Below are 26,850 nucleotides of genomic sequence, written 5' to 3'. Positions count from 1 at the left end.
GGCGGGCGGGGCCGGGCCCGCCCCTCGCTTTCCCTCTCGGCCGCCTGGGAGGGACGCAGTGGCGCGGCCGCGGCTCCCGCGCGCCGGCCGCTCCCGCCCGCTCCCGCCCGCTCCCGCCCGCTCCCGCCCGCCCCCGCCCGCCCCTTCCTCCCGCCCTCGGCCCCGCACCGCTCGCGGCCCCCAAGGAGCCAGCGGCGGCCGCGTCCCGGCGCTGACACGCGTCTCAGCGCAGCCTGGCGCCCAGCCACATCTGCGTCTGCTCGTTTAAATGGACGCGCCCGGGATCTTCCCATCACCCTGGCACGCTCCGAACGTGCAAACCTCCTCTGCCGGGGAATGATTCCCTCCCGCACTGGAGATATTCAAGAACAGCCCGGATGCAATCCTGAGCCATGTGCTCCAACCTCCCTTCCAACCTGACCGTTCTGTGATTCGAGTCTGGCGGTGCATCTGGGCTCCTCCCCATAAAAGAATTGTACGCATTTTATATGACCGATGCTACCAGTGGTTGCAGTGAGAGGGAGCGCTACTGGGAGCTAGACTGACTGGACACCAGTGCAGCGATTCCCACCACTGCTCACAGTTCAAGGAGGCTGCATTTGAAGAGACAACATCCCTTGCATCAAAATTGATACAGAGCAAGCAGGGGACTTCGAGTCTTTATGCAGTAAAGCTTGCCATGACAGGCCAAAGAGGACAGTGAAGTCCCTCTGTGTATGGCACTGCCAGACGCCAGGTTTGAAATACCTCAGCCTCCTGCCAGAACTACATGATATCTGTTAACTACATGATCACACTGATCAGAGCCTGCTCAATTGCAAGGCAACAACATTTAGCATTTGTTCAAGAGCCAGTTGAGAAATAGGGAGGCAGGATCTGGCTACATGCTGGAAAATCAGGGAAGGTCTAGGGTGACAAAAACCTAAACAACTATAAAGAGGGTGTGAGATTGATTAGATATCAGAGGAGAACTGAGCTTTTCTTGCCCTGCTGTGCTCTGCTGTGCCATTAATTCCAACTATCTAAGTTTCATGCAGTAGTCCAGTGCACAGACTTGGTCAATGGCCCTTATTTATTTGGAAGAATATGAAGCTGAACAGCCAACTCCATCTATCACCTGGCATAAGAAGGCCTGGCTTTAAGTCACGTCAGCAGGACTGTCACAACTGTTCTCCAGTGTTCCATTTACAATATTGATCTGGTAAAAATGAAGACTTCAGTCCTAATTTCTGCTCCAACAGGTATCTAATTATTTTACACAAAAATGAGTCAATGTTTCTTTTTACTTTTTAATGCTCCAGTTTGGAGTTACAAAACTGCTAGTAAATACGAACCTAGGTCTCATGCTTACCAACAGGAAATATGAATCTCTCATCTTATGCACACAGACATTCCCCCATCTGAAGTTAATGCATCTGAAGTATGCATCTTAAATTAAAAGACTTGGAACTTAATCACAGTTACCTTGCAGTGTTTACTATGAAAAAAGCTGAAAAAGGTATGAAATGTTTTAAAATGCTGTTAAATAAACACACAAAAACAGTAAGTGCCAGTCACAGCGCATAACTTTTAGAAGATCAAGAACTTGGGACAGTCAATTGAAACCATAAAGGAGAAACTGAAGTTAAGTGGATACTAAAATATCAGCCGAACAATATTGTAACAATTATATTAATTTTTGACTCAAGAACGGAAACATTTGTTCCAAAACCAATTCACATGATTCATCACTCAGCTTCTATGGCGTTTTTTTTTCCTCGAACAGGGGATATTCCTAAACTAGTTTTATGTTTATAAATAAAGGCCAGAAGGCATTGAAAACATGACAGAGATACTCCTTTTCCCATGACACATCTAAGTGATTAATAAATATGTAGATAGCAGAATGGGGTCATTTATTTATCACTTTTTTCCAATCACTCAAACAAAATAGGATTTTTTTGTTGTTGTTGTTCTCTTAAGTAAGCCTATTTCACACTGTTGTGTGATGGTTAAGCCACAGTAAATGAAAACTGGAACTATAAGTAATCCCTTCTTAAATGCATGCATACCTTTTGATAGTGGTGCATCAGTTCTCCATAGAAAAAGTTAAAAATTGCTGTTACTTCTGGTGAAGTCAAATAAAATTTTCAAAAGGACTACTGCAGCAATAATGTCTTATATGAAAATAATAAAGTCTTTCACTCAGCACGTAAGAAAACTGTTTAATGTTCATGAGGAAACAAGTTGGGATGTTTTTCATGATCTGAAAAGAAGTTAAATTTTCTGGGTGATGCTCCAAGAAGCTTCTTTGCAGACCAAGGCCTATATCTGCTGTAACGGCCTGAGAAAGAGCAATGTTCAGGAGGAATTGTTTTTTTCATTTTCTGAAATAATTTCCATTAGAGATTCATAATCAGCATATTCTCTCAGAGTTTGTATCATTTCATCTAGCATTTCTTCCCCTAGCATGAAAGACTCGACATGATGCACTGATCTGCTTATTCTGTGGTCTGTAATCCGGTCCTGTGGGAAGTTGTATGTCCTGATCTTCTCTGATCTTCCTTTAGTCCCAATCTATTGAACAAGAAAAATCAGTTCATCATCATCATCATCTTACAAAAATGATGAAATATTGATTAGGCATATAAAGCAAAAGGTTTCTCTTCCTCATGTGACTATACAAAATTTATTATAGTTACATAGTACTCGGACCACTTCAACAGCTGCAGTAACTGTTCTCAAACATGTAAAAGAATCATTTTACTGCATCTTTTTCTAACACTATTCTGGTTCACGCTGCAATCCAGTTTGTTTCACTGGATCTCTAGGATTTACATACTGCTGAAATTTAAAGTCTGGCTAACACATGACCTTTATTGCTGAAGTAAAATGTAATGTTGCTGTTTCGAGAGCTTGGGGACTCCACAAATTTTGCTCTCCAGAGTGGCCCTAGTGGAAGGCATCCCTTCCCATGGTAGGGGGGTTTGAGCTAGATTATTTCTAAGGTCCATGCCAACCCAAACCATTCTATGACTGACTTTTTTTTGCCTTGTGTAAGTCCTTCCTGGGCTCCTGTTGCTCTATATTTCCTTTTCTACTTGTTATTCAATAAAGATGTTACACTAAAAACATAGGCTTGTACAGAATTTTATCACAACTAAATGAAACTTACTTGAATCTTTCGAGCACTGTTTCTCTTTTTGGTTTCTTCTTCTAGTTTGGCGTTGTATAGTTTAGCATATAGCATTTGCATAGCCTTCTCTTTGTTTCTAATTTGGGATCTTTCTTGCTGACATTCAGACACAATCCCTGTCAAAAATATCATGACATTTAGCACTTAAGATTAACGCATACTAAAACAGCCCTGCAATTTCTGGAAGATTTTTTATATGTTACATTAGGCTGTTACATTTGGACTGGGAATGTAGAAATCCAGGTTTATTAATGAGTAATGATACATTTTGGGAGAGAAGTGTAGGCTGAGTTGTACAGGTGTTTTAAGCCATCAGACAAGAAATTTAATTCAGTGGAAATTTATTTCACCTGGACAACAGATACATAATGACATAAAAGATATGTGATGTGATCTGACTTCATTACTCATAAATTTTGGCCACAGTTCCAGGAAACGTAGGATTTAAGGAACAGTAAAGTACATAAGATAGCGAGTGCTTAGAATATGATCAGAATATAAAAAAGTGAGCACCATTTTATATTAAAAAATCAAAGGGTGTGCTTTTTCATCCCAAAACACACAATCAAAGCTAAGAAATGAAAAGCCCAAAACAGGAGCAGGGAGAAGAAATACAGTACGAGGTAAGTTGTTATTTGGATTTATTAAATAGCTCTGGTAATATTAGAGAATGATTTTATAAGATTACATAGTATTACTTTCTGAAAGACTTATTTATAAACAACATTTTGGATCATGGTGAAGGTTTATAAAAAGATTTAGGAAGATAGAAACAGAAGAAGTAACAGGACAATTTTAAGGATGAGAGAAATGAAAAAGGGAAATGTGGAAAAAGTCACAAGCTGATGTGAGGTATGAACTCCCCTGTTAATCGTGTATAACTGCAAAAAAATGGCAATACACTACAAGATTTTTGTAAGACGCCCTAATAGCTGCCATCAGCAAAAACTGAGATCAATTGCTGGTTTTAGTTTGTTGCATTTTTATCTTAACATACAGGCAATACAAAAAATTTTTAATCTGGGGTATCTTTCTGTCACCGTATTGTGAACAGAATTTTAACCTCTGCACTGCTTGCCTTCTGCTTTACTAGGGCGATGCAACAAGTGGAGAATGGGTTGATGTTTTAAATAGATACAAGGAAATGGGTGGCAAAAATCTGGATACATCCAAGATAAACAGTGCTTGGGATTACCTTGAAACCCTGTAAAGCCTGACTAATGTTTGTGGTAGAGAAGAGGAAAAGTTAAAATGCAATGAAAGTCAAGAAGGCTGTTGTGAATTGCTCAAAGGGAAGTAAAAGGCTTAGGAATGGCAATAAAAACCCCCCATACAACAGCTAAAATAAGGTAGTGTTTGAGGGTGTATCTTATCCCTGCTATGTTTCCTAACCTGAGCCAGAGGGATGGGCCTCCTAATTATGTGTGTCATCTACGGGAAAGGAGCCAGCAGACAAATGGGAGCTGGCATCCTGAGTAGACTCTGCAATTAAAGGTAATGTTTTAATATGGAAATAGCACAATCTCTCTTTTGGAAACTAGTCAAGAAAATTCAAATCATTAGATTTCAACCTACTCCATTTTCCAGTGTCATTTTCATTATTTGAAAGTTTAAATAGAATTTTTTGGTATCAACTGATCTGAATGCTTTTAGAGTGTCATGTTTAATAGCAAAATTAATAGCTTACCTCTTGAAGCCAGCAGTCTTCACTGCTAAAAACTGGAGTGGGCACAAGATGATGCATTTAGAGTAGTATGAATAGACATGAAAACTACATAAAACCTCTGCTCTATTGTTGCCCAGGTTTGAAAAGAAAATCATTGTTTCAAAAGAAATTCTGATAGCGGTTTTGGAATGTAGATCTTGTACTAAGGAAAGAATGAAGCAGCACCTGTTGGAATGTGAACTATCCGTACAGCACTATCTGTGGTATTGACATGCTGGCCTCCAGCTCCACTGGCTCGCTTTGTTTCTATCCGTAGATCTTTTGGACTAATTTGCAGCCTCATCTGTCATGGGAGACAGAAGAAGAGAAAAAAAGTATTTTACGTTGCTTGTTTCTGGACGGATATCAAATATGCAGTCAGCTTATTTTAGAAGGCACATTCATGCAAGATCAAACTTCTGAATGTTTATGGGTACTAGCTCAAATCCTCTTATAAACATACTAAGAAATCTTAATAATCAGATTGGAATGCATCACGATGGAACTCCAGAAATCAGCCAAATAGTAACTTAATGCATAACTGTTGCTTAGCACTAATTTTCCTCTCTTCTGATAGCATTGCATCCTCTTCCAGCAGAGCTGGAGCTTGATTAGATGGTTTTTTAATGAAGTGGCAGACATTCCCTTCTTTGGCTTTGGAGTAGAGCAATAATCTCTGTGAGGAAGGAGAAGGCAGTTTCAAGGAAGTGCAGGAAGGAGTAACATCTTTGAGAATCTGCTAGGTCAACATGAAATTAGGATCAAAACAAAGCTTTCTCAGCCCATTGCTTTTAAGCAAGCCAATACAGCAAAACTGAATAATCATACACTTTAGAATGGGCAAGTGAGGATGCTACAAAAATGGGAAAAAAGAATTGCTAAAAGCAGCAATCTATGAGCCTGGTAAAATGATTCAGGCTTTTGTTACTTTCAAGAAAATGTCCTTTTTCACAAAACATGCAAGACAGTCACAGTGAATTTTCAAGTCATAGTTAAGTAAAGTGTCAGTGACTTTATTGAGATTCGTATCATGAGAAAAGAGAGAAATTCTTTATTTCATTCCTGTGATAAAAATAAAATAACAAATATCATCTAGTTTAAAATTAAGATTAAAAAAGTCATTATGTGAGAATATCAAGAGAGGCAGAAAACACTTGGTATCAAACACTGCTCCTGGTAATGTCCTTTACACTAAAAGATAAATATTACCTCAGTGGGTTGGGGTAATATTGCAACAGTCATTGTGCTGGTGTGAATGCGTCCTTGTTTTTCTGTCTTTGGTACTCGCTGAACACGATGCACTCCTCCTTCAAACTTCATGTATTTGTAAGCCTCAACACCTGCTATACTGGCTACTGCATGCCTTAGGCCACCTTAAACAGAGAAGAAAAACAGTTGTAAACCTTTAAGAACTGCTGGTATTATGCTGTTATACTTCAAATAGTGTATTTACACACCACTGGCATTTGCTTCTTAAAATGACGAATTTACCATTTCAACACTTGGGCAAAATTATGTCAAAAATGCAAGAAAAATCTGAAAGCCACACATATTTACTCACACACTACCTCAAAAAGGAAAGGACTGTCAAATTCTCTTTTATAGAGTCCAATTTAATTTTTTATATATTTTATATACACTTATATATGTTTTTTTCCTGGAGCAAACAGAACACAGGTTCCTGCACCTCTTACCAATACGTGCAGCAAAACACTTGACAGTAACATCCTATAAACAGTGAACAGCTTGGAAATTGGAAGTCAAGCCTATAGCAATCATGGCTTTGAGACAGTTTGTTGCTCTACTAGTTCATGACATTCTTGATCTTCCTTGTTTGCTGGTGTGCAGGAAAAGTGATTAGAGAAGTGATGGCACCATAAATGAATATAACTTTTCACCCATTTTTGTTTTTAATCCAGCTCAATTCCCAAATCCCATCACAGTGGATGGTGTGCCAAGGGAATGACTGAAAAAGACACAGGTGGCCTAAAAAGAATATTGCTCTTCAAACCTTGAAATATGAAACCACAGCTGAGGAGAAGAAGAGGCACATACTTCTCAGAAATACTGGTTTAGGCCATTTCTCAGACTATGAAACTCAACCATAGGAACAAGAAAACAGCTTTTTAAAAAAGGAAAATGAAGACAACATGGAATCTGAAAATGCCCTGCACAGCAGGAAAAAAAATCATCCGCCAGAACAGAGGCCAGGTTGTTTGTTCACTCATAACTTCATTAAAACATGCATTGTTTCATAGTCATGCTTGTGAAAGATAGGAAGAGGCAGTTTGGCTTTCTCTTTCACATCATTTTTGTACAGTGCTTAGAATAAGATGACCAAGAAATGGGTTCACATGACAGGCATTTCGATCATAGCGCTTCAAACTGACTGTTACCAACACAGGTTTATTATGAACTGCAGCCAAATCTAATGAAATTTTGACAGACCTTTTACCCTGGCAGACATGTTGTAGGCTTGTCAAATACAGTTAACTCTTGATAACTACGTTTGCCCCTTTCATATAAAATATCCTAATCTATTGTGATATCTGATTTACTCAGAACAAGGGTATAAGTTTGCACTCATTTATTATGTGGCATCTTAGATCAGGGAAAAGTCCCACATCTTGTCTCTGCTTCCCGCTACAGGGTGAGAAGCAGCGGATAAATACTAACTTTTGAGTTTGTGCTTCAACATGTGCACTGAATCTTCAACATGTTATTTTGCACAGTGGCATCTCCTGGGGTAGGTCACTAAAGTGAGTGTAGGTCACGTAAGAGTGGAGTGTAACCTGTATTGCATTGCAGCTTTATTTAACATACACCTTGTTCACACATGCTCACCTTCAGATTTCAAATTCAGGAGATCTCTGAAATAAAGGAACTTATTAAGGGCCCCACTCTTATTCAGCACAGCCCAGATACTTTGAAACAGAGGGTTCAAACACCCATTTCATTGGCTGTGCCATGTATATTGCCCCTACTTCCCAATTTATTTCCAGCATCCATTTTCATATTACGTGGTTACACAAAATCAAAAAATAACCTGCAAGAGGCTGACAAAAACTAGGGCTGCCCTTATTTTTCCCAACATTTACATCCTAAATGTTAATTTTGGTGCATAGACAAACCCTCAGCAAAACAGACTTTAAAATAAACACATATTCATTTAAAATACCTAGCCCTTTCAAAGAGAAAATATGGATAGACATACACTAGGTTAACATATTAGTCAATTTTCCATTTAAGGCATTTATGAGAATATCTCTGAGTGTGTGGGCTCCTTGTCCAAGTTTTCACCAAAAGGGTAGCCAAGCCCAACTCCCTTTTTCTTCTAATCACAGTGTAAGCTGAGTCAGACCTGACTTACAACTATTCCACAACAGGGCTTTTAAGCCAAATCAGTGGACTGATCCAATTAGCACGGTGGCCTCAAAACTGCTAGAGCTGACAAAGAAAAACATACAGCCACTGGAAGGTGAGACAAGCCTTGCTTAAGCTGGCTGAAACTGCGCTCTGAAGGTGAACTATGTGAGACTGCTGGGGTTTGCCCCGTCCAAGTCTTGCATCAATGGAAAGAGCAACTCCCCTCTCCCCACAGTATGTGAAAAATGAAGACCCATACCCTTCCTCTTTTCTGTTTACACCCACCTAACCTGTATAATGTTTATTCCATTTACTTTTAAAAAAAAAGAAAGTAGTCAGATTTCTGTTGGCTTTGAAGGCTGAACTGGTTCAGCTCCTGGCAAAGCTGATCTGGTCATGAAAGGGGATGAACATGACTCTGCTCTTTCAGAAATAAGATGAACTGTAATATGAAGCTTCTCATCCCTATCATCACTTAAACTGCAAAAACAGTTTACTTGGCACATGAGCTGTTAACCATACAAGAAGTTTATTAATATTAACGAATCTAGATAATAGAAAATAAGGAATTCAAGTGTCATAAAATTAAAAAAAGACTGTATTAACTGAATCATTAACAACCACTCTAGAGGGAAGTGAGCCACTCTAGAAGGGAGCCACAGTTCATGTTCATCAGCTTGAAATAAGATACTTGCTGAAAATCTAAAGTTATTTGAACAGTTTAAAATCAAATTCTAATAAAGGTTTTAACAGCTGTTACAGATAAGCTATATCCAAATATCCCATTCCCTTACATTACAGGCAAGATACTATTACACATAAATTTAAGATGTTTTAGATTAAACTTCAAGAATTGTTTTATAAAACTGAGTCCTCTATGCCAATAGATCCATAATAGAAACTAGATTTTTCAATCTTCCACCAACCTAACCTATAAATAATAAAACGTTAGATAACTAAGTAGAACAGCGTAGCCAAATAAAGCTTACATAATCTTTATTAAAAAAAAAGCTAAACCAACGTATCTGTATCACTTTCTAAATTTCCTTCTGACAAGCACTTGTCTTTCAGTAGTTTTAAAACGCAGAAATGAAATTACTAAAAGATACATTTTCTTTGTAGCACTTTAGTATTTTAATAGTTTTTCTGAAATGGAGTTTCATGCCCAAATACAGAAGCTGAGGAGAACTGTACTCAGACATTCAAACAATATTCCACTTCTAAAATCACTTCTAAAATTAAGATAGTGCAAATTAGCTTCCTTTACTTAGGAAATTAAAATGTCATATGAATGAGTGTTTCAACTTGAATTAAGAAGTTACACTATTTTCATTACTGACCTATTTCACTGGGAAAGTATTCTAGTACTTCAAATTTCCACTTTTTATAAGCAGCATATCGTTGGTACATATCAAATATCTCCGAGGTGAACAGCATGGCTTCCTGCCCTCCAACTCCGGCAGTTACTTCCATGACAAGATCACTCTCATCTGTTTCTTCTGAAGGAATCAAAAGCAACACTATCTGTGAATACAAAAGCACCCAGCTAAGACTCCTCTCTGACACTGCTATCCATATCTGAGACAGTGTAAAAATGCCAGACAAGCTTGTAATTGATCTAGGCTGTGTTCTCCTCCCCTGAGGACAGGTTTCAGCCAGGCAAAGGGGTATAAGGGTGATGCTGCACTGTGGGAAGGCTCCCTGTGTCTGCTCACGGTCACAGGAGCTACACAAGCCTCTCTTGAGAGCCACAAAATGTCACAGGAGTTTTAATCCATCAGGAGCACTGTGAAGACAAACTGCAGGACACATGCTTGTTCTCTCTAGACAAATGAATATCTCCCTTCTAATCAGATTCCCCTTTAATTCCATCTCAGCTGCAGAGCTAAGAAGGTATGGATGTTCAGGAGCACAGTCCTTCAACAACAACACCTGCTTTTTTCATTTTCCTTAGCTAACAGACATTATTTGAGGACTATAACTAGCACAGGGGAGGAGAAGAACTTATCACATACATCTTGATGAGAATGGTTTGGGTTGGAAGGGGCCTTAAATATCACCTAGTTCCAACAGACCCAGTAAGACAATTTGGCTTTGTTAATTTAAGAATGGCAAGGCAACAGGGGCTTTATAAGGGCATCTAACCTGATGTTTCAGTTCAGCTATCTCCTCTTCACAAGAAGCAATTTCTGTTTCTGCAAGCTTCCGGAAATCTTCGTTCTCATCTGAAATAAACTTGAGTATGGTTAATCCTCAGACTTATATCAGTGCCAACCTGAGAAGAATTTCTCAAAAAATAACCACATTAAGAAATTACCAAAAAAATTTACCACACAACCTCTCCCTGTCTCAAAACACTAAACCTGTCAGAAAATCCAATTACTAATATGATCTGTGAAGAAAATTCTAAGTACATATTAAGTGTTTTCCAATGCTGTGCAGGTATAAGACATGCAAAAAATCTGAAATTAAAGAATTTCCACTAAAACCTCAAAACCAAAATCCAAGCCAACCATAAAGCCAAACGTTTAGTGTGCCGGTGGTCAAACAGCGGCATCGGGCAAAACCCTGAGCAACTTGTGGGTGACCCTGATTGAGCAGGAGGGGGGACTGGGTGATGTTCAAAGGTCCTTCCCACACCAGACATTCTATGGCTCTAAAAAACGCTATTCTGTATTTCAGTGTGGCAAGAACATAAACGATTTAACCAGCACAGCAGCCCCAAAACTGGTACACCTTGCTAAAAGGACTAATACCCCTATCACCATCTGCAAAAATCTGAATACTACAGTTCCAGGGAATACTTAATCATCTAACGAATATTTACTGATTCTAAAGTACTTCTTTTCTACATTTTCGTTTTCTAACTGCCATCAAAACGGAGTTTGATTCTGGGTTAAAAAAAAAAAAAAAAAAGGCAATTATTTGGCAGAACTAAAAGTGTGCAGCTACTGACATACAACAAAGTCAAATCAGTGTGGACAGCAGATACGGGTGCTGACTTCTATGACTGCCAAAACGGAGGCAGGCAGGCGGACTGGGCTGTCTTGGTGGCAAGGGAAAGACGGATTAAAACAAACAAACAAAAAGCTCCATCAAAAGTTTTAAATTTTGATAGATGAAACAAGTTCCAGTATCAGCACTTCCCACGCCGGCGGAAGTACTCTCCCCACTCACTCGTATCCCCGACCTTTGCTGGGGCCGTTTCTTTGCCTCCGGAAGGCCCGAGGAGGCCGCCCCGGCTCTCGCAGGTGACACGTGTGTCACCGTCCCCCGCCCCCGCGCGGTGACACACGCGCCGCTCTCCCGCCAAAGGGGCGCGCCCCCCGCGCGCGCAACCGCTACCCCGGCAGGTGCGCGGCGCCACGCGCCGGCTCTCGCCCCGCCCCCCGGCGCCCCTCGCCCAATCGCGTCAGCGTATGTAAATAACCGCCCTCCGCCCGCCCCCTCGGGGCTGCCCCGATGACGTCAGGTACGCAGGACAACCCCGCCGCGAAGCCCATCCCGTACCTCGCGCCAGCTCCCGCGTGTCGCGCAGCTCCCGCTCCTTGTCGCGCAGCCGCCGCACGCGCGCCGCCAGCTCCGGCGCCGTCCCGCCCTCGCCGCGCGCGCGCGCCTCCAGTAGCCGGCGCAGGGAAGGCTCGGCGAACAGCTGCTCCAGGCCGGGCCGCGCGCTCAGCCCGCGCCGCGCCGGGAGCGGCCATCCCGCTGGCGCTGCCCGGAGGCTCCGAGAGGGCAGCGCGGCGGCTCGGTACCCATGCGCCGCGCGGAGGGCCCGCGAAAGCAGCCGCATGTCTTGCTGGGGCCGGAGCGCGGCCGCCCTCCTGTCGCCCGGGCGTCCCTGCCGTGCCGAAGACGCCCGAACGCGCTTGGCAACCTCCCTTCTGGGTTTCCGGAAGTTGCCGAGGAGCCTCGGGGTGGCTTTGGGCGCAGTCGGAAATCATCGGCGGTCCGTTGGCGGAAATGGCCGAAGGGGTTCGGCTTCCCTCGGCTCGCTCTGTGCCGCTGTGCGTCGGGCGGGCTCTGATTGGCCAGCGCTGTCGGGGCGGGGCTCCGCCTCATTGCCCAGGCCGAGCGCCTCAAGCGCCCTCTGCAGGCTCCGGATGGTGGGTTTCAGTCATTCTGAACCAAAAAAGAAAAATCAGAAAAGCCTCAAACACCACCAAATCCTCCGTACCCCAGGCTTAAAGCAGGACTTATGAGCAAGAGCCTCGGGGGTACTGAGGTTTATAGCGGGGCAGTTTAAAGTCTGCATTGGTTGGTGGGAAGCGTGAACAGGGGATTTGGGTATCCGCGTTACTCTTACAGACCTTCTCCCTCCAGAAGAAACCTTCAGAGTTAAAGCAGGCTGAGAAGGAACATGCAGATATTGTGGAAGGATGGGCCCACATTGAAAGCAAGTGCAAAATTAAGCATTTAGAGAAAAAGAAATGAATTGTCAGAGGAACGAAGAAGGGCAATTCAAAGTGCCTTCACATCAGAGATTAGCAGCGAGACTAAAAGACAACCCATTTACAAAATACGGATCTCAGTAGAGTGTTTTACGTATTAGTTTCAAGTGGGAAAGCGGCGAGGATGCAGCCATTTAGGAACTGTGTGTTGTGGGATGATGTGGGCAAATCCCTCCTGAAATGCAGACCAAGTGTATATGACCTTGTTTTAGATAGTATTATTAATGAGATTCTTGGCTAAACTCAAAACAGTTTCAAGAATATATTTTATTATAAAGATGTGCACCTATCCATAAAATTTTATTAGGCACTATTTTACATTACAATCATCCAAGGAGTCAGAGTTGTGTCCTTGCCTTCCTTCTGTCCTTGTTCATGTCTTACCAGAACTAGGCAGTCACATCTTACAAGTAAATTGCACTGTTGGAATAACAGTTACTTCCTTATGAAACATTAGTAAATTGTTATTTTCACGCATGTAATATCCAAAGCAAGAGTAATTCCTGGAAACCTAAGTAGTTTTGGTAGTCAGAAAAGAAAATTTGGAAGTTTTTGTTCCATGACGGAAATCCAAAGGCCAGTGTGCTAATTTGCTATTCAAAATATTAAACATTAAAATTAATGGTTAGATAAAAGTGTTTTCCTATGATTTTAAGTGTACAACTTTTGATAAGGTGTATTGGCAAAAAATGGTGTAGTAATAATTTATAAGTAAAAGTCAGACTAGAAGATCTTTCTGGAGAATGCACAGTCTGTGTGAATTGTCTGGTGTTGCTAAAAACCCCAGGCCATCACTTATGAAATCTCACCTACCAAAATCTTCCTTTGCACCTACTGCTGCCTGCAAATGAAGCTCCTTGAATCACAGAATCACACAGATTGAAGTCTTCTTCCGGAAGCATAAAGGAGAAATGACCCAGTTTATGCTTTAACAGAGAAAATATTTTCATGTTCTGTAACAATGAATGAGTCTAACTGCTGTGTGAAGCCAGCTTGTGAAGAGACTTACGGAAAACTCAGGAAACTTAGCATAAGGGGTAATTTAAGATAAAGCTTTAGAGAAAAAAAAAAAAAAAAAAAAGGGGGGGGGGGAGGAAAAATAAAATAAAATAAAAATAATAATAAAAAAAAAATTAAAAAAAAAAAAAAAAAAAAAAAAAAAAAAAAAAAAAAAAAAAAAAAAAAAGAGAGAGAGAGAAAAGTAATCTGAGTCAATGACCAGCCTTTCAATCAGCTGAATCATATCCCTGGTGCATTTCCACAGGGTGAGTTCATGGATAAAGGAAGGGGCAAAATCAGGCTTTTAGTAAAAAGTTAAAATAATATGCAGACACTATTTCTGTGAAGTCATCATCCAGTTGATTTTGGCACTATTATTGCTCTGTTCTTTCATCCCACCAATATCACTTGTATTGCTGGCAGAAGTATTCAGGACATCTTCCAACAGGGCTGATGCTTTGTCACTGCAAATGTACTCAGCGTGTTGGTGAACAGGATGGGACTTTTGTCGCTGTATCGGAGTCCCAGGATGTGCTACAGGACTGTTCTTGGGTCTCTTAAAAAATAACAGCATTATAGGCTGCGAATAACCCTATTTGGAAGTTGATAGTTAGACATGATTCAGATCAACTTGGAGGAGACATTGCAGTTGTCTGCCTGTGTGCAAGCCTAATTTTTTGCTTTGTTGGTTTTGATAAGGGCTCAGGCTCTGTTGGTTGAGTCAACAATGCCAGGAACAGGCTCACAGGCATTGTGGAAATACAGACCTTACTCCTTGAGGTGTAGAGAGTTGCTGAAGTTAGAGACTTTCTTGTATCAGCTTTGATTGCTTTTGAATTGATGTTGTGGACTACTGCTGCTAAATGGCTTTTACAGCCACTTCCTGCATATGGAAGTTGTGGGTTCCTGAGCGAGCTCACAGCACGGTCAGTCCAACAAGCTGCTCTTACTGAAAAAGCCCCCCGCCTGATTTCAGATATTGGCTCCACAGACATGTGCTCCTTTTAATTGCTGCCTAGGGAATCAAGTTTGGTGTGAGAGGATATCTTAAACCCTGTCTGTTGAAGCTGGAGTGTAGGTCTCCTTTATTTTCTTGGTTTATACCACAGCCTAACAGCACTTCAGCGTGCTTTTAATTTGAAAAATAGCTATTGCTAGCTGAAGTCTGGTTTGGTTTGTGTCCACTTTCTCTTGTCCTGCAAATGCACTATATGGACTCCACAGGTACTCAAGTGAGTTATGGACTGGCTGTGGACCTGGACATGCTGGACTATGACCACGTTTCCATAGTACTGTGCCATAGCTCTTTAACCTGCAGCCCAGCCGCCTGTGGCACTGATCTGTCTTTTCTTCATCAAACCTCTAGTCTCCTTCATACCACATGTGCCTTCAGGCTAATCTGAATGCTCATGATACTGTGTGTTTTTCTTCATCCTGGGTATCCCAGGCTACTTTAAGCTCAGTTATGTGAAAGCTGGCTGTAGACAGCTAAGTTGAGCTCATGTATAACACAATACAGATTCAAGTTCTTTGCAGCCTAAAGGACAGGAGGGTATAGAAGTGCACTGCTTATTTTTGGCTCTTTGGCATAAGGCTCTGACAGGAATTTGAAACGGCAGGCAAAAGTGACAAAAATGTCACTTTCTGTAGTGCATTTGCTATATATATTCTCATGAAAAACTAAAATACAAGTTAAATACATACTTATTTTATTCCAAGCTATAGAATAAGTGTATTTAGGCAGTTTTTCAAAGTGTATTGTACACTGCATGCACAATAAATCAGTTTAATAGCTTGACTTTTTTACAATTTGTGTTCAAAGAACTGTATGACAGGCAATGAGATCATGTTACTTATTGTCCATTTGGACGGCATCCATTTTTGTCATAAAAAAATTTGGGAAATCCAAACCGATAAATGAAATGTATATTAAATGTTTTAGTATGAGCATTTGCTCCAAGAAGTAAATTTTACATGCTATGTTCAACTTTTAAATCCCTCCCAATAGAGGATTTTAGACAATAAATTTAGAACGTGATTTCATTGCAGTATTACACTGAAGATTGGTGTAATATTTTTCAAAATGATGTCACAGTTTCCAAGTACAGATTTTTGAATCTTATGCTAGAAATCAAGGTAATATTTTAGGGCCTGCACATCTAGCTTTAAAACTGTCTTGAAAGGATGACTTGTCTGTGTTGACAAGAACTTCTACCCATGTGAAATATCTTATAAAGATAGCTTTGATTAGCAGGTCACCATCAAATAGTAACATTAAGAATATTCAAGTCTACATTTTTCAAGACTTATGCATGCAGTTTTGTCTCTTACACGTTGCTTAGATGTGTGCACTAAATGTGTTGTGCCTCAAACACCAACAACTTGAAATTACACTATGTAAATATATACATATATGATGCTGTATATGTTTAGTACCAAGTAAATATAACTAGTCAAATGATACTAGACATATGTAGGACCATAGTTAAATTCCAAATATGAAAAAAGTGAGAAAAATTATTTTTTTTCCTAACAGCATTTCACAGTAGAAGGAGGCAGTCCTTTCTCACTGAATTCCCCCCCCTCAGGTTTTGTAAACATCATAGCTCATATTCTATCAGTGTAATAATTGAATATTTTATTCATAATGGTAAGTAGCTAACCAACATGAATAAAGTTGTCATAACACGGTAGCACTTTCAGACAAAACAGGTATTTATTAAAAGAAACACTTATAAATATTTTGTCTTGCATTTTAAACTACATTTTCATAAATAACAATATTTAAAAGTGCTGAATATGGTAGGATAGTCAGCAATGCCACTGTAAACAGATTTGTTTTTCCACTGCAGATTTTTGTTTTAGATCCCATTTTGTCAAACACTACAACAGTTAAAATATTTGCATAGGGAATAGAGAATAGCCCTTTTAATCATCTCCTGAATTCTATATAAATTACAAAACCAAATGAGTTTAAGAAACAGTTTGTTAAGTTGTTCATATATATATATATATCTCCAAAAAAAGCACACAGGTTTCAAGTAAAAAGAATGACTAAAAAATTCCCCAAACCTGCTATCTGAAGCATGTTCAATAAATTAAGAAAATGAGAGGTAGTAAAACAAAGGGAAAAAAATAAGCCCCAGAAGATAAACTAAGACCTGCATCCTCCCAGTTACGGTGTCACAGCAGACAGCCCTGCCTCGGCAGCAGCAGCTCCCGCCAAAGCCGGCACCGGAGGCTGCCTGCAGGAAGTAACTGAGGGGTTGGAGCCAACTGTCTTCAGGCCAGATTCCACTCTAGGACACAACTGCCAGACCTTTCAAGCCAGTCGAAAACGATGGGCTTGTGCCATCTTTAGTCCTACATAAGTGAGAAGAACCTTGCCCGTTAAGTCTTTAGTATGGTTGTCAGTATTAAATATATAAATATATATATATATATATGTGCACACACACACACACATATATATATATATTTTTAACAAGTATTCAGAGCAATTTCTTGGTATATCTTTAACAGTTTATGAGGGATGCTAACACTCATTTTGCTTGTATATGGTAAGTATGAAGATGGGCTTTTTTTAAGTTCCAAGTCACTGTCTCTTTAAACATGAAAATGTGTCCTGAAACTGGACATTCTTTGATAAAAAGCCAAGCAAATACCTATTAAAAAACACCATGGCAGCCTAGTGATGGGAGTACTGTGCTGCCTTAACTCAGATTAAGGGCTCAGTACAGGAATCTTTACCCAGGAAAGATACCCACTGTATTTCTGTAGGCATTTTGCTTGGGTAAGATCTGTGGGTATAGAAGCCCTTGAAGTTTGGTTTAATATTACTCTCCAAACTCCTTGTTTTCAAGGAGGTGTTCAAAATCAATGAGGCTAGAAGCTAAGCTAAGTCTTCATTAACCCGCCACCTCATAAAACACTACTTTATTTAAAAACATTTTTTACTGGATTTAGCTTTCAGAAAAAAATCTTACAGAACAGATGCAGTTCATCAAAATGTTCTAAAATGCTCTAAAATGCTACATGTAGGCAATCTTTTATTAAATTTCTTTATTCAAAAACTAAATTATCAAGCTTTTTGTGTTGTTTAGGTTTTTTTTTTGTTGTTGTTGGTTTTTTTTTGGTTTTTTTTTGTTTGTTTGTTTGTTTGTTTTTTTCTGAAGTACATAACATTAAACAACAGTGTTAGAACTGGATAGCCAGTCTTTAATAAATCAATTACAGTATCTGACATCTGAAATGTACATTGAAAATCTTTGTTCTTTTAACAATTAAACAATATCAGCGCATAGATTGTGTCACCCAGAAATGGATCCCTTTAAGTGATTTGTGCTTTTTTTTTTCTTCTTTTATTTTTCTTTTTCTTTGACATTGCAAACTCTGTAATGAAAATGCCACAGTTTTGGCAGTGAACAACCAGAGGAATCCTCCACTTGATTTATTTTAAATAAACAGTGATAAATAGCTCTTTTTCTCTGTACAGAAATATTGGCTTCAAAAAGTCAGTGTATTATACTCAGTAGAGCATGTAGAGTAATGCTACACCTTAAAAATTGGCTTTTTAGTGATGTTAAAAAATGCAAGCCTTTTTCTGGTTTGCTGCAATTGTTTCTATGTACCATAGGACTGTATTGCACAAAAAAAGTTTTTAAATACAGATATAATTTATGTTATTGGATTAAATATTTCAACAACTAAGTGGTAAGTGAAGCAGTTTTACCTTGCACATGCAGTGTGAGGATACACAAGGAGACTGTTCATAAAACTACAAATACATCATTGTAATCTTGACTGCAGTAGGGTGAAAGAAGTGTGAAACAAATGCATTTTGGCAAATCCATTGATTCCCTCCCATACCATCTTGAGCAAGGAGGCCCTTGGTAAAAATGTAGACAGAGACCATAATATGTATTTTTTTTCTTCACAGTAGCCTGAGTAGTGCTAAACTGTAGTTCTTCAGGAACCCAGCTCCAGATGTTATTAAACTACTTTTCTTCCATCCCACCCACCAAAAGAAAAAAAAAAAAAAAAAAAAGAAAAACCAACCCAAGTTATTTTGTTTGAAAATTAAGTTTCAGAAGTAGCGCCTGTAATACTTTCAACAAGAGACTTGTAAATCTGAGAGTTCAAAAACCTTGGAAAAGAGTCTCTGTGCATCAAGGTGTATATCTGGAGCTGGGCATCTTCATACATGTGAGGGCTTGGGTCCAACAAGTTTCTGTTGATCACTTCTCTCACCCGGGAATCAAGACTAACCTGAAGAAGATGAGCACAGAATAATAAAGCAATAACATTGGAAGAGCTGTAACATGTATCTTTATTTCTCAGGGCTCCATTGAACATGTTGAGTTTATCAGTTTTTCAAGTAATGATCTGTGCTTCTTTCAGAACCATCATACAATTACTGTGCAATGCACTGAGACCATCAACTCTATTTCAGTTTTGACTCGGTCTTTGCATCCATCCTAAGATCTGTACATTGAAATGCAGCTGTATAGCAGATTAAATGCAGTGCAACTGCCGTTTTCCAAAATATATTGTTTTCCCTTAAAAATAATTTGTTTGTATTTAAAATTATTTCTCTGAAATGAGTGTTAAATTTCCCCATTCACAGACCTGCAGTTTTGGTCTGGTTTTGTTTGTTTTTGTTTGGGTTTTTGTTGTTGGTGGTGGTTTTTTTGTTTTGGTTTTTTGTTTTGGTTTTTTTTCTGAGCATTTGTGGTTAAACTTTTCGAAGATTTCTATTTATCATTCATACTTTCAGGAGATCATATGGATATGTATGATGGATATATATACATTGAAGTTGTTGGCAAGTTTCAGTTTTAGCTTCTCATTTACTTACCATTTGTGATGAACTCCTGGGCCTAGGCAGAAAAGGACAGAACTACAGAAACACAGAATCACTAGGTTGGAAGAGATCTTCAATATCATCGAGTCCAACACATGCCCTAACAACTCAACAAGACCATGGCACCGAGTGCCACATCCAGTCTTTTTTTAAACACACCCAGGGATGGTAACTCCACCACCTCCCCAGGCAGAACATTCCAGTATCTTATCACCCTTTCTGTAAAAAACTTCTTCTTAATCCAACCTGTATTTCCCTTGGTGCAGCTTAAGACTGTGTCCTCTTATTCTGTTAGTTGCTGCCTGGAGAAAGAGACCAACTGTCTAAATCTGCCCTTTAGGAAGTTGTAGAGTGATAAGGTCACCTCTGAGTCTCCTTTTCTCCAGGCTAAACAACCCCAGTTCCCTCAGTCGTTCCTCACAGGGTTTGTGTTCCAAGCCCCTCACCAGCTTCGGTGCCCTTCTCTGGACGCACTAAAGCATCTCAACATCCTTCCCAAACTGAGGGGCTCAGAACTGGACACAGCACTCGAGGTGTGGCCTCACCAGTACCAAGTACAGGGGAAGAATGACCTCCCTGCTCCTGCTGGCCACACCATTCCTGATCCAGGCCAGGATGCCATTGGCCCTCTTGGCCACCTGGGCACACTGCTGGCTCCTGTTCAGCTGCTGTCACCAGTACCCCAGGTCCCTTTCCTCCTGGGCACTGTCCAGCCACACCTTCCCCAGCCCATAATGCTGCAGGGGGTTATTGTGGCCAAAGTGCAGGACTCAGCACTTTGACTTATTAAACTTCATCTTGTTAGACTCTGTCCATCCATCCAACCATTCCAGGTCTCTCTGCAGAGCCCTCCTGCCTTCCAACAGAACGACAAACCATCCCAGCTTAGTGTCATCTGCAAATTCACTAATGAAAGACTCAACACCCTCATCCATGTTGTCAATAAAAATATTGAACAAAACTGGCCTCAGCACACACCTCTGAGGGACACCACTAATGACTGGCTGGTCATATTATGCTTGGGATGAATGCCCAGATGATTTTAGAATATCCTTTAGAAATTTGAGTGAATGTACAGTTTATCCACAAAATGCTCTAAAACATACTAAATTAATGTGTTCTGTATTAAATGAAATGGCAGTAGCAGCAAAGCCCACTGGGACTAGCAAGGGTTTACTCAGCTAAGAAGAAAAGGCCTAAAATCCAGAGTAGATAAATGCCAAGAAGAGATCAATTAAGATACTGTGATTTACACCAAGTTGCAATCTGACCCTACTGCTCTGCCACCATACAAAGATATTCTTGCTGCCTGAAGGATTGACTTTAACCCTGGAAAGGCCCATGCTTTAAGATACCTTGATACATGAAAGATGATAAGCAAGATGGAAACTCAGAATATGTTTGGATGTGTGAACCTGTGCTTTCATACATGGTAAAGAGAAGTCTTTGAAATACCCTGGTGTGACATAGTATGGTACAGTACTGAGAAGTAAATAAGCATTTGCATTCTATCTTCAGTACCAGCCGTAGAATCTGGCATTGTTGGTTTGTTGGCATATTGGAGTGCAGAGCACACAAGCTCTTTCTCCTTCAATATTTGCTGTCACTTGGTTATCAGTCACCAGGCACAACTATTAGAGACCAGTGGTGCTACTCAAGCCAGTGAGTGCAGGCAGGAGTACAGTGCTATGGTAGTTCTGAGTGGCAGTGTTGCAGCCATGTGTCTTCAGAATGTGTTTGAATAGATTTCAAGCCCAGACTAATGCATTTCTGCTGCACAGAAAGGACACACTAAGACTTAAGCAGTTCTCCCCCTGACATGCAGGCACACACATTTATATCAGTAAAAACAGTTTGTGCAGCTAATTGCTTCTTCAATATCAAACATAATAGATGGGATAAAAACCTCCTCAAATTTTTCATGATAGTGGGGTTTTGAGCTACTGAGCATAATAAAAGTTAATTGCACTTAGAGAATGCAAAAAACAAAATTAATTATTGAACTGTTAATTTGCATTGTATTTCTTCAGTGACTCAGTAATGCCAGATGGCAAAACTAGTTGGAATTACTAACGGTATTTTCTTGCTAAACAGATGAATATGAAGTGTCTGTTTGGAACACGAAGACCTTCTGCCTCAATAACTTCTTTAATGAATGAGTTATGCTAAATATTTCTGCTCTTATGCCAAAAGGCAATATCTGGAAAGGGATGCCTGGATGAACAAGAATTTTTCAGTTCCCATGCTGTTCTAATGCATTGCAAAGAGTTCTTGTTTGCCTCTTAAGATTTCCAGTATGGGCAGGAGCAACCACATTGATGAGATCTGTACACATCCAGTGCGTGAATAGTTTTGTTAAACTCTAAGTCAAACAATGCTTAGTTAGTGTTTGAATTTTAAATGCTGATTGATCTCAGCTTAAAAAGACAGTTGAGCATTCATCTCGTACCTATCTGGTAAAAATACAGTATTAGAAGAAAGACTTATTATTGGCTTGCTGTATTGGCAATTGTATTTCACTCCAAAGCAAAAGCAGATACTATGGCACAAGAGAAGATAATGGAGCTATAAATCACTTTTGACTTCATTCATATGAATGAAGTTGCAAATTACTACTGAATGCAGTGAAGACGTAAAAAGTAGGAAGCAAGGTCCACAGTGAGCATAAATTAGCATAATGCCATTGAGCAGAAATTCAAATGCAATGCACAAAGACAAGGAAAAGAAGATAAAGGTACATGATGTGGCCTAAGAAAAACTCTTCTATAGTGCTTATATATTTATATATCTCTTTGTATTACAAAACATGGTAGGATAGGGATGCTTTTTCTTTACTAGAGGTGAAGATAAGTTCAAAATTTTTCTATTTCAGTTAGAGTTGAAAAAAATCTTATACAGTTCCTTAGATATTATGCATTTCATTAGATAAAATATGTCAGCTTCATTCTTGGACTCTCACATAGGAATAACCAGTGGAAATTTGGATTTTCTCCCAGACAATTGTAGCAGCAGCTAAATCTATAAAGATTCTGGTTTAAATTCCTTTATTTTGGTGCTTTTTCTTGAGAAATCCATTTGCATTACTAAAGAAGCAAACATATTTCTCAGCCTTCTTTTACTGGAATTTCTTGAACCTTACAGAGAAATTGGATCTGTTGTGGCTGGTAATGCTAAAAGGCCCAGTGCCTGCATCGCTACTGTTTCTGTCCCTCCCTTTCTTGAACTAATGTTCATACTAAGACTTTCATCTGGCAGACTTTCAGACCCTCACCTGGTAGTCCACTGTATAACATTTCTGCTCTGGTGTAACAGAAAACAAATGTAACATTTACAGCTTTACCTCTTTTGGTGATAGTATAGAAATGTAATCTTCATATATAAGTCTTGCTTTTTCTTCAATAACTTTCTTGTTCTGTTCCTTCTTTAAATCTTCACATGCAAGCCAGAAAAGCAGGTTCTCCTCACTATACTCCGTTCTGAGAAACTCTCTGAAAAGGTTCCTCCCAGCTGGTGTTTTCATCATCTTGTCAAAATTCTGAGCCCAAGACAAAATTTCATCTGCAGTAGGGTTTTGGCTGCAAAAGGAAATATCATTACAAATATGCTTCTATTTTTGTAACAGTGTTTTCATGCATTCATCCAAAAATTCTCCTTTCAACTGCACTTTATTCCCAAATGAAAACTGGAAGTAACAAGGCTTCAGTAGTAACAGGGGAATTTTGTTTGCTCTTGTGCATTCATTATCCCAATAGCCCATGAAATGTGTTTAATGTTATGAGACATGCACTTGACTTTACACTTGACTTTTCTGCTGGTGTTCTTATCCATGTGGCTCAAAGACAAAATCCCACAACAGCACTGAATTCCTCTCTCTGCAGTTAAAGGAGATTCCAGGAAGCTGGAAATAGACTCTTGTGAGGAGTTTAGATGACACCTGATGTCCCTGCCTGCCTCTGATGGTGACTGTACACGGTTTGGGAAGAACAAGAAAAACAAATAGCTCTTGGCAGCCAAAGGTATATGAATGAGGCCAAACAAAGTAGTAATTCAGAGACATTTTAAATGAGCATATTTTTCTGTGCTTGTACCTAGGGGTTACTAAGCTTCCCTGTGTTTCATGCTATTGACCTGAATAATGACCTTTTGGCATGAGATGTGATGGATTTTGATGGCAAGACTGGAAAGAGAAGAAACGGGGAAAAGTCCTTATTTCCATTTCCTGAAGGAAATTATCTGTGGCTTTTACCAGTGGATGCACCGGGTAAGAGATCAGAAGACTTAACGGCAGCACTAATCCATTAATGTACCAATGAATACCTTAAGAAAGTAATTCTCCAGATTACTTAACAACAATTGATATAGTTTCAAACTTAATTTTGAGCACTCGCCCTCTCCTTCCTGATCCAACACAAGAGCTTTACTAGCTCTTGTCATTAGCTTCTGTGTTGCCATGATGCACAATAAGTGACATTTGTCTATATCATTTCTGTTAAGGTCAATTTATCAACTCCTAATCTGCATGCAAGGCAGACTGGATGATGGGACGCTATTTGTGATAAATCAAAATTGTTTAACTGCAATGTAATTGTAAACGGAATGAAAAAGTTTAAACACAGATTTTAAGGTGCATAGTCCTCTCAGGACTTTGCACTCTCCTCAGCAGAGAGCGCAAAGATCTTGCTGAAGTGGATGGGGCTGACAAACAACCTGTGCTCTCTTACTGTCTATTGGGAAGTCCTCTTCACTATTGTATTTTGTAGAAATTTATGATATTGTCTTCTCATAAAAGACCATGATTAGGAATAAAGACAATGAGTTGTTTGGGTTGTTTTTACCATCACATATGTAGTTTAAAGTTTTAATTGCCTTCTTATGGGATTAGAGAACTCAGGGCCCCTGACAGATTACCATTTTTTCCCACACAAGAAACATGGTTCCAAGCTTTAGACAGAAGTAGAAGCTCAGACTTTCAGTATGTTTAACCTAGATTGGAAGGTATGTGTTTTTTGGTTAATTGCAGTGAAACTGTAGTTCAAGCTGTTTTATGAAAGGTAGTCACGTTAAAAGTCTGGTCACAAAGTACAAGTACACTTTTGACTATAATTTTTTCTTCTTGTCTGGACAGACAGGAAAAAATGCTGTCACAGGTTCAGCCTGAGCAGAGGCTTCTTACAGACACCCACCTATGGAACTGTCATGCACTTCCATTTCTCCCCGTGGTACTTCCCCATAAATAAGAAACTGTAAATAAGCCTGACTTGTGAATGTCTCTGCTGTCATTTCATTGTCAGGACAGATTTTGCTTCCTTTTGTATAGAATTTTTGTAGGAAAAGCAATCGAAAGGACATTCCCAAAGAATTAAACCCAAGACAATTCTTGATATTAGTTAAAGACAAAACACTTATTAGATAACAGTTTGACCAACTTACCATTCTTCTGTGACCTGGATACTCTCCAGTTTGGTCGTATGTGTTGGCCTTCCTGCATTGTCTCCTCTGTCTTCATTCCTAACAGTGAGGCTGCAATGTAGTACAACACTTTATTTTGTCTAGAGAAAGTTAATTTAAAACAATGACTATAGTAATGCAAACTTTTAAAAGATATAGACCTGTATAGGGTATAACTTTTCACTCTTGTGTCTAAAATTTTGGAGAAAAAAAATTATATGATTTTTCCCCTGAACTGTGATGAATATTAATTTACTATTAGCACATGCAGATTTTTAGAAGCTCACAGTTTATTGACTGAAAGATGGGCAAATACTTAGAGGTCACTTTTGGAGTAATTTCACTTCGTTAACTGAAAATACTAGCAACAGTATGAGTAGGGAGGATATGAATATCTGAACTGGGTGTTGATGGGGCTTTGATGCCCCACCAGTTCTGGATAGTTTTTCAGTCTTTATAAATGTTCCCTTTTCTCTCTCCAAGATACAGTAGCAGTAGATGGCTCAGATACAGAACTTAGCATGTGGCAGCTCCTTATGATTTCCTCTTCTGACCTAAATTTGTTTTCCATTCCAAAAAGTAAAGCACACTGGCCTCCGAGAAGAAAGGCATCTATTACTCTCATATTACCACAAGCAAGGAAAAGAAAGACTTCCTTTATACAAGGATGTTTTTAACTTTTTTTTTTTTTTTTTAAACTCCTTTTTTGAACCGCTAGATAGAATCACTTATTTTTCTGCAAATATCTTTTTAATCAGACTTGCTGTAGTGGTAAAGACTTCCTCTGTGTGTGTTCTCTGTGAATCTTCTGAACACGGTATTGCCAGCAAACCCACAACTATTGAAATAAAGTATGTTTTGAGTGATATAGATATTCATATGGAAAACATGGTTCTGATAATTAAGCTTAAGAAGTGGAATGTAGTAAGGAGATGGAAATTTTCTTTCATCAGGTGTTCCCTATGTGTCCGGTTGAGAGAAAACAAGCAACCAAGCAAAAAATCCCCCTTCCGATCTCAAGAGCTCATATTTTGAATATTAAGTATTCACCATACAATGATGCTCTCAATCCAAGTGTTGCTACAAAATAAGCTTCTCCCTTCCCCACTGATCTAAATAACTCCTGCTCAACTCTAAGAAGAAATTCCAGCTCTGAGATATCTTTAGCACAAATAATCTTTATAGGTTCTCTGTATTTATGGGTTTCTTCAACATTTTTTTTCCCAAGCATTTGACAGAGCTAATAGGTATTCTCAAATACTCTTCTGAAAACTGGAAGTTTAAGCTCCCAGGTAAAGCAGAGCACATATTAAGACTTAAACATTACAAAGACGTACACTTGCAAACGAAGCTCTTTGATACTGGTTGCTCCTTCACTTACCTGCCAAGACCTTAGTTCAGGCCCTTGGTCCTGCTTCCCCTGTTACAGCGTAGGAATGCAGCTCCAGTGCTGCTAAGGTTGTTAGGGTGTCATCAACTGCTGCAGGAGAAACAACACATCCTGAACTCTGGGATTGGCAGGTAAAAAGCCTTTCCATCTCCTCTGATCTGATGTTCGTCAGTCTACAGAGGGAGCACCCAGGAAAGACAGAAAGGATTTCCATATACAGGAGGAGAAAAAAAATAGGACCATCCACTTTCTTTCTGTTTTGTAATCTTTAAGTCCACACATGTAACTTCTTAGGGTCACCTTGCGTCTGGCCAGAACACAAAGCTGGAGTGAGGGAGAAGCAGGGAAGGCACAAAACTCTCTCCCCCTCCCTCCTTCCCTCCTTTGCAGTCCATAGGTAGAGCAGCATCCTCTGTCTTCTCTGCTGCTAGCAGAGAGCAAATTATCCTTTGG

The 26,850-nt window shown here is 39.6% G+C and overlaps 2 protein-coding genes across 5 annotated transcripts in view; both read right to left on the bottom strand.

Annotated features, from left to right (window-relative positions):
• Positions 1–1,275: 1,275 nt before the first annotated feature.
• On the bottom strand, positions 1,276–12,249 carry MTRF1L (mitochondrial translation release factor 1 like). The gene is made up of 7 exons (XM_040059983.2): positions 11,757–12,249; positions 10,392–10,471; positions 9,587–9,770; positions 6,090–6,253; positions 5,067–5,184; positions 3,155–3,291; positions 1,276–2,556 (listed from the first exon to the last, which is right to left on the bottom strand). Exons 1-7 carry the CDS (start codon positions 12,037–12,039, stop codon positions 2,341–2,343), a joined length of 1,182 nt encoding a protein of 393 aa, XP_039915917.1. The 5' UTR covers positions 12,040–12,249; the 3' UTR covers positions 1,276–2,340.
• A 4,064-nt stretch (positions 12,250–16,313) lies between these two features.
• The window catches only part of RGS17 (regulator of G protein signaling 17), a 72,785-nt gene continuing 62,248 nt past the window's right edge, over positions 16,314–26,850 (bottom strand). For 3 of the 4 annotated variants that reach the window (XM_040060613.2, XM_040060612.2, XM_040060614.2), the window contains exons 3-5: positions 24,990–25,079; positions 22,900–23,134; positions 16,314–18,964 (exon numbers count right to left, since the gene is read on the bottom strand). In XM_040060613.2, coding sequence (XP_039916547.1) covers positions 18,776–18,964; positions 22,900–23,134; positions 24,990–25,079 — 514 coding nt within the window. In that variant the 3' untranslated portion in view covers positions 16,314–18,775. The remainder of the gene's footprint in view (positions 18,965–22,899; positions 23,135–24,989; positions 25,080–26,850) is intronic. The other variant, XM_040060617.2, reaches the window with a different exon arrangement.

The sequence above is a fragment of the Hirundo rustica genome, chromosome 3, assembly GCF_015227805.2.
Source record: "Hirundo rustica isolate bHirRus1 chromosome 3, bHirRus1.pri.v3, whole genome shotgun sequence".
Taxonomy (NCBI): Eukaryota; Metazoa; Chordata; class Aves; order Passeriformes; family Hirundinidae; genus Hirundo; species Hirundo rustica.
This window is presented reverse-complemented; position numbering and strand designations above follow the sequence as displayed.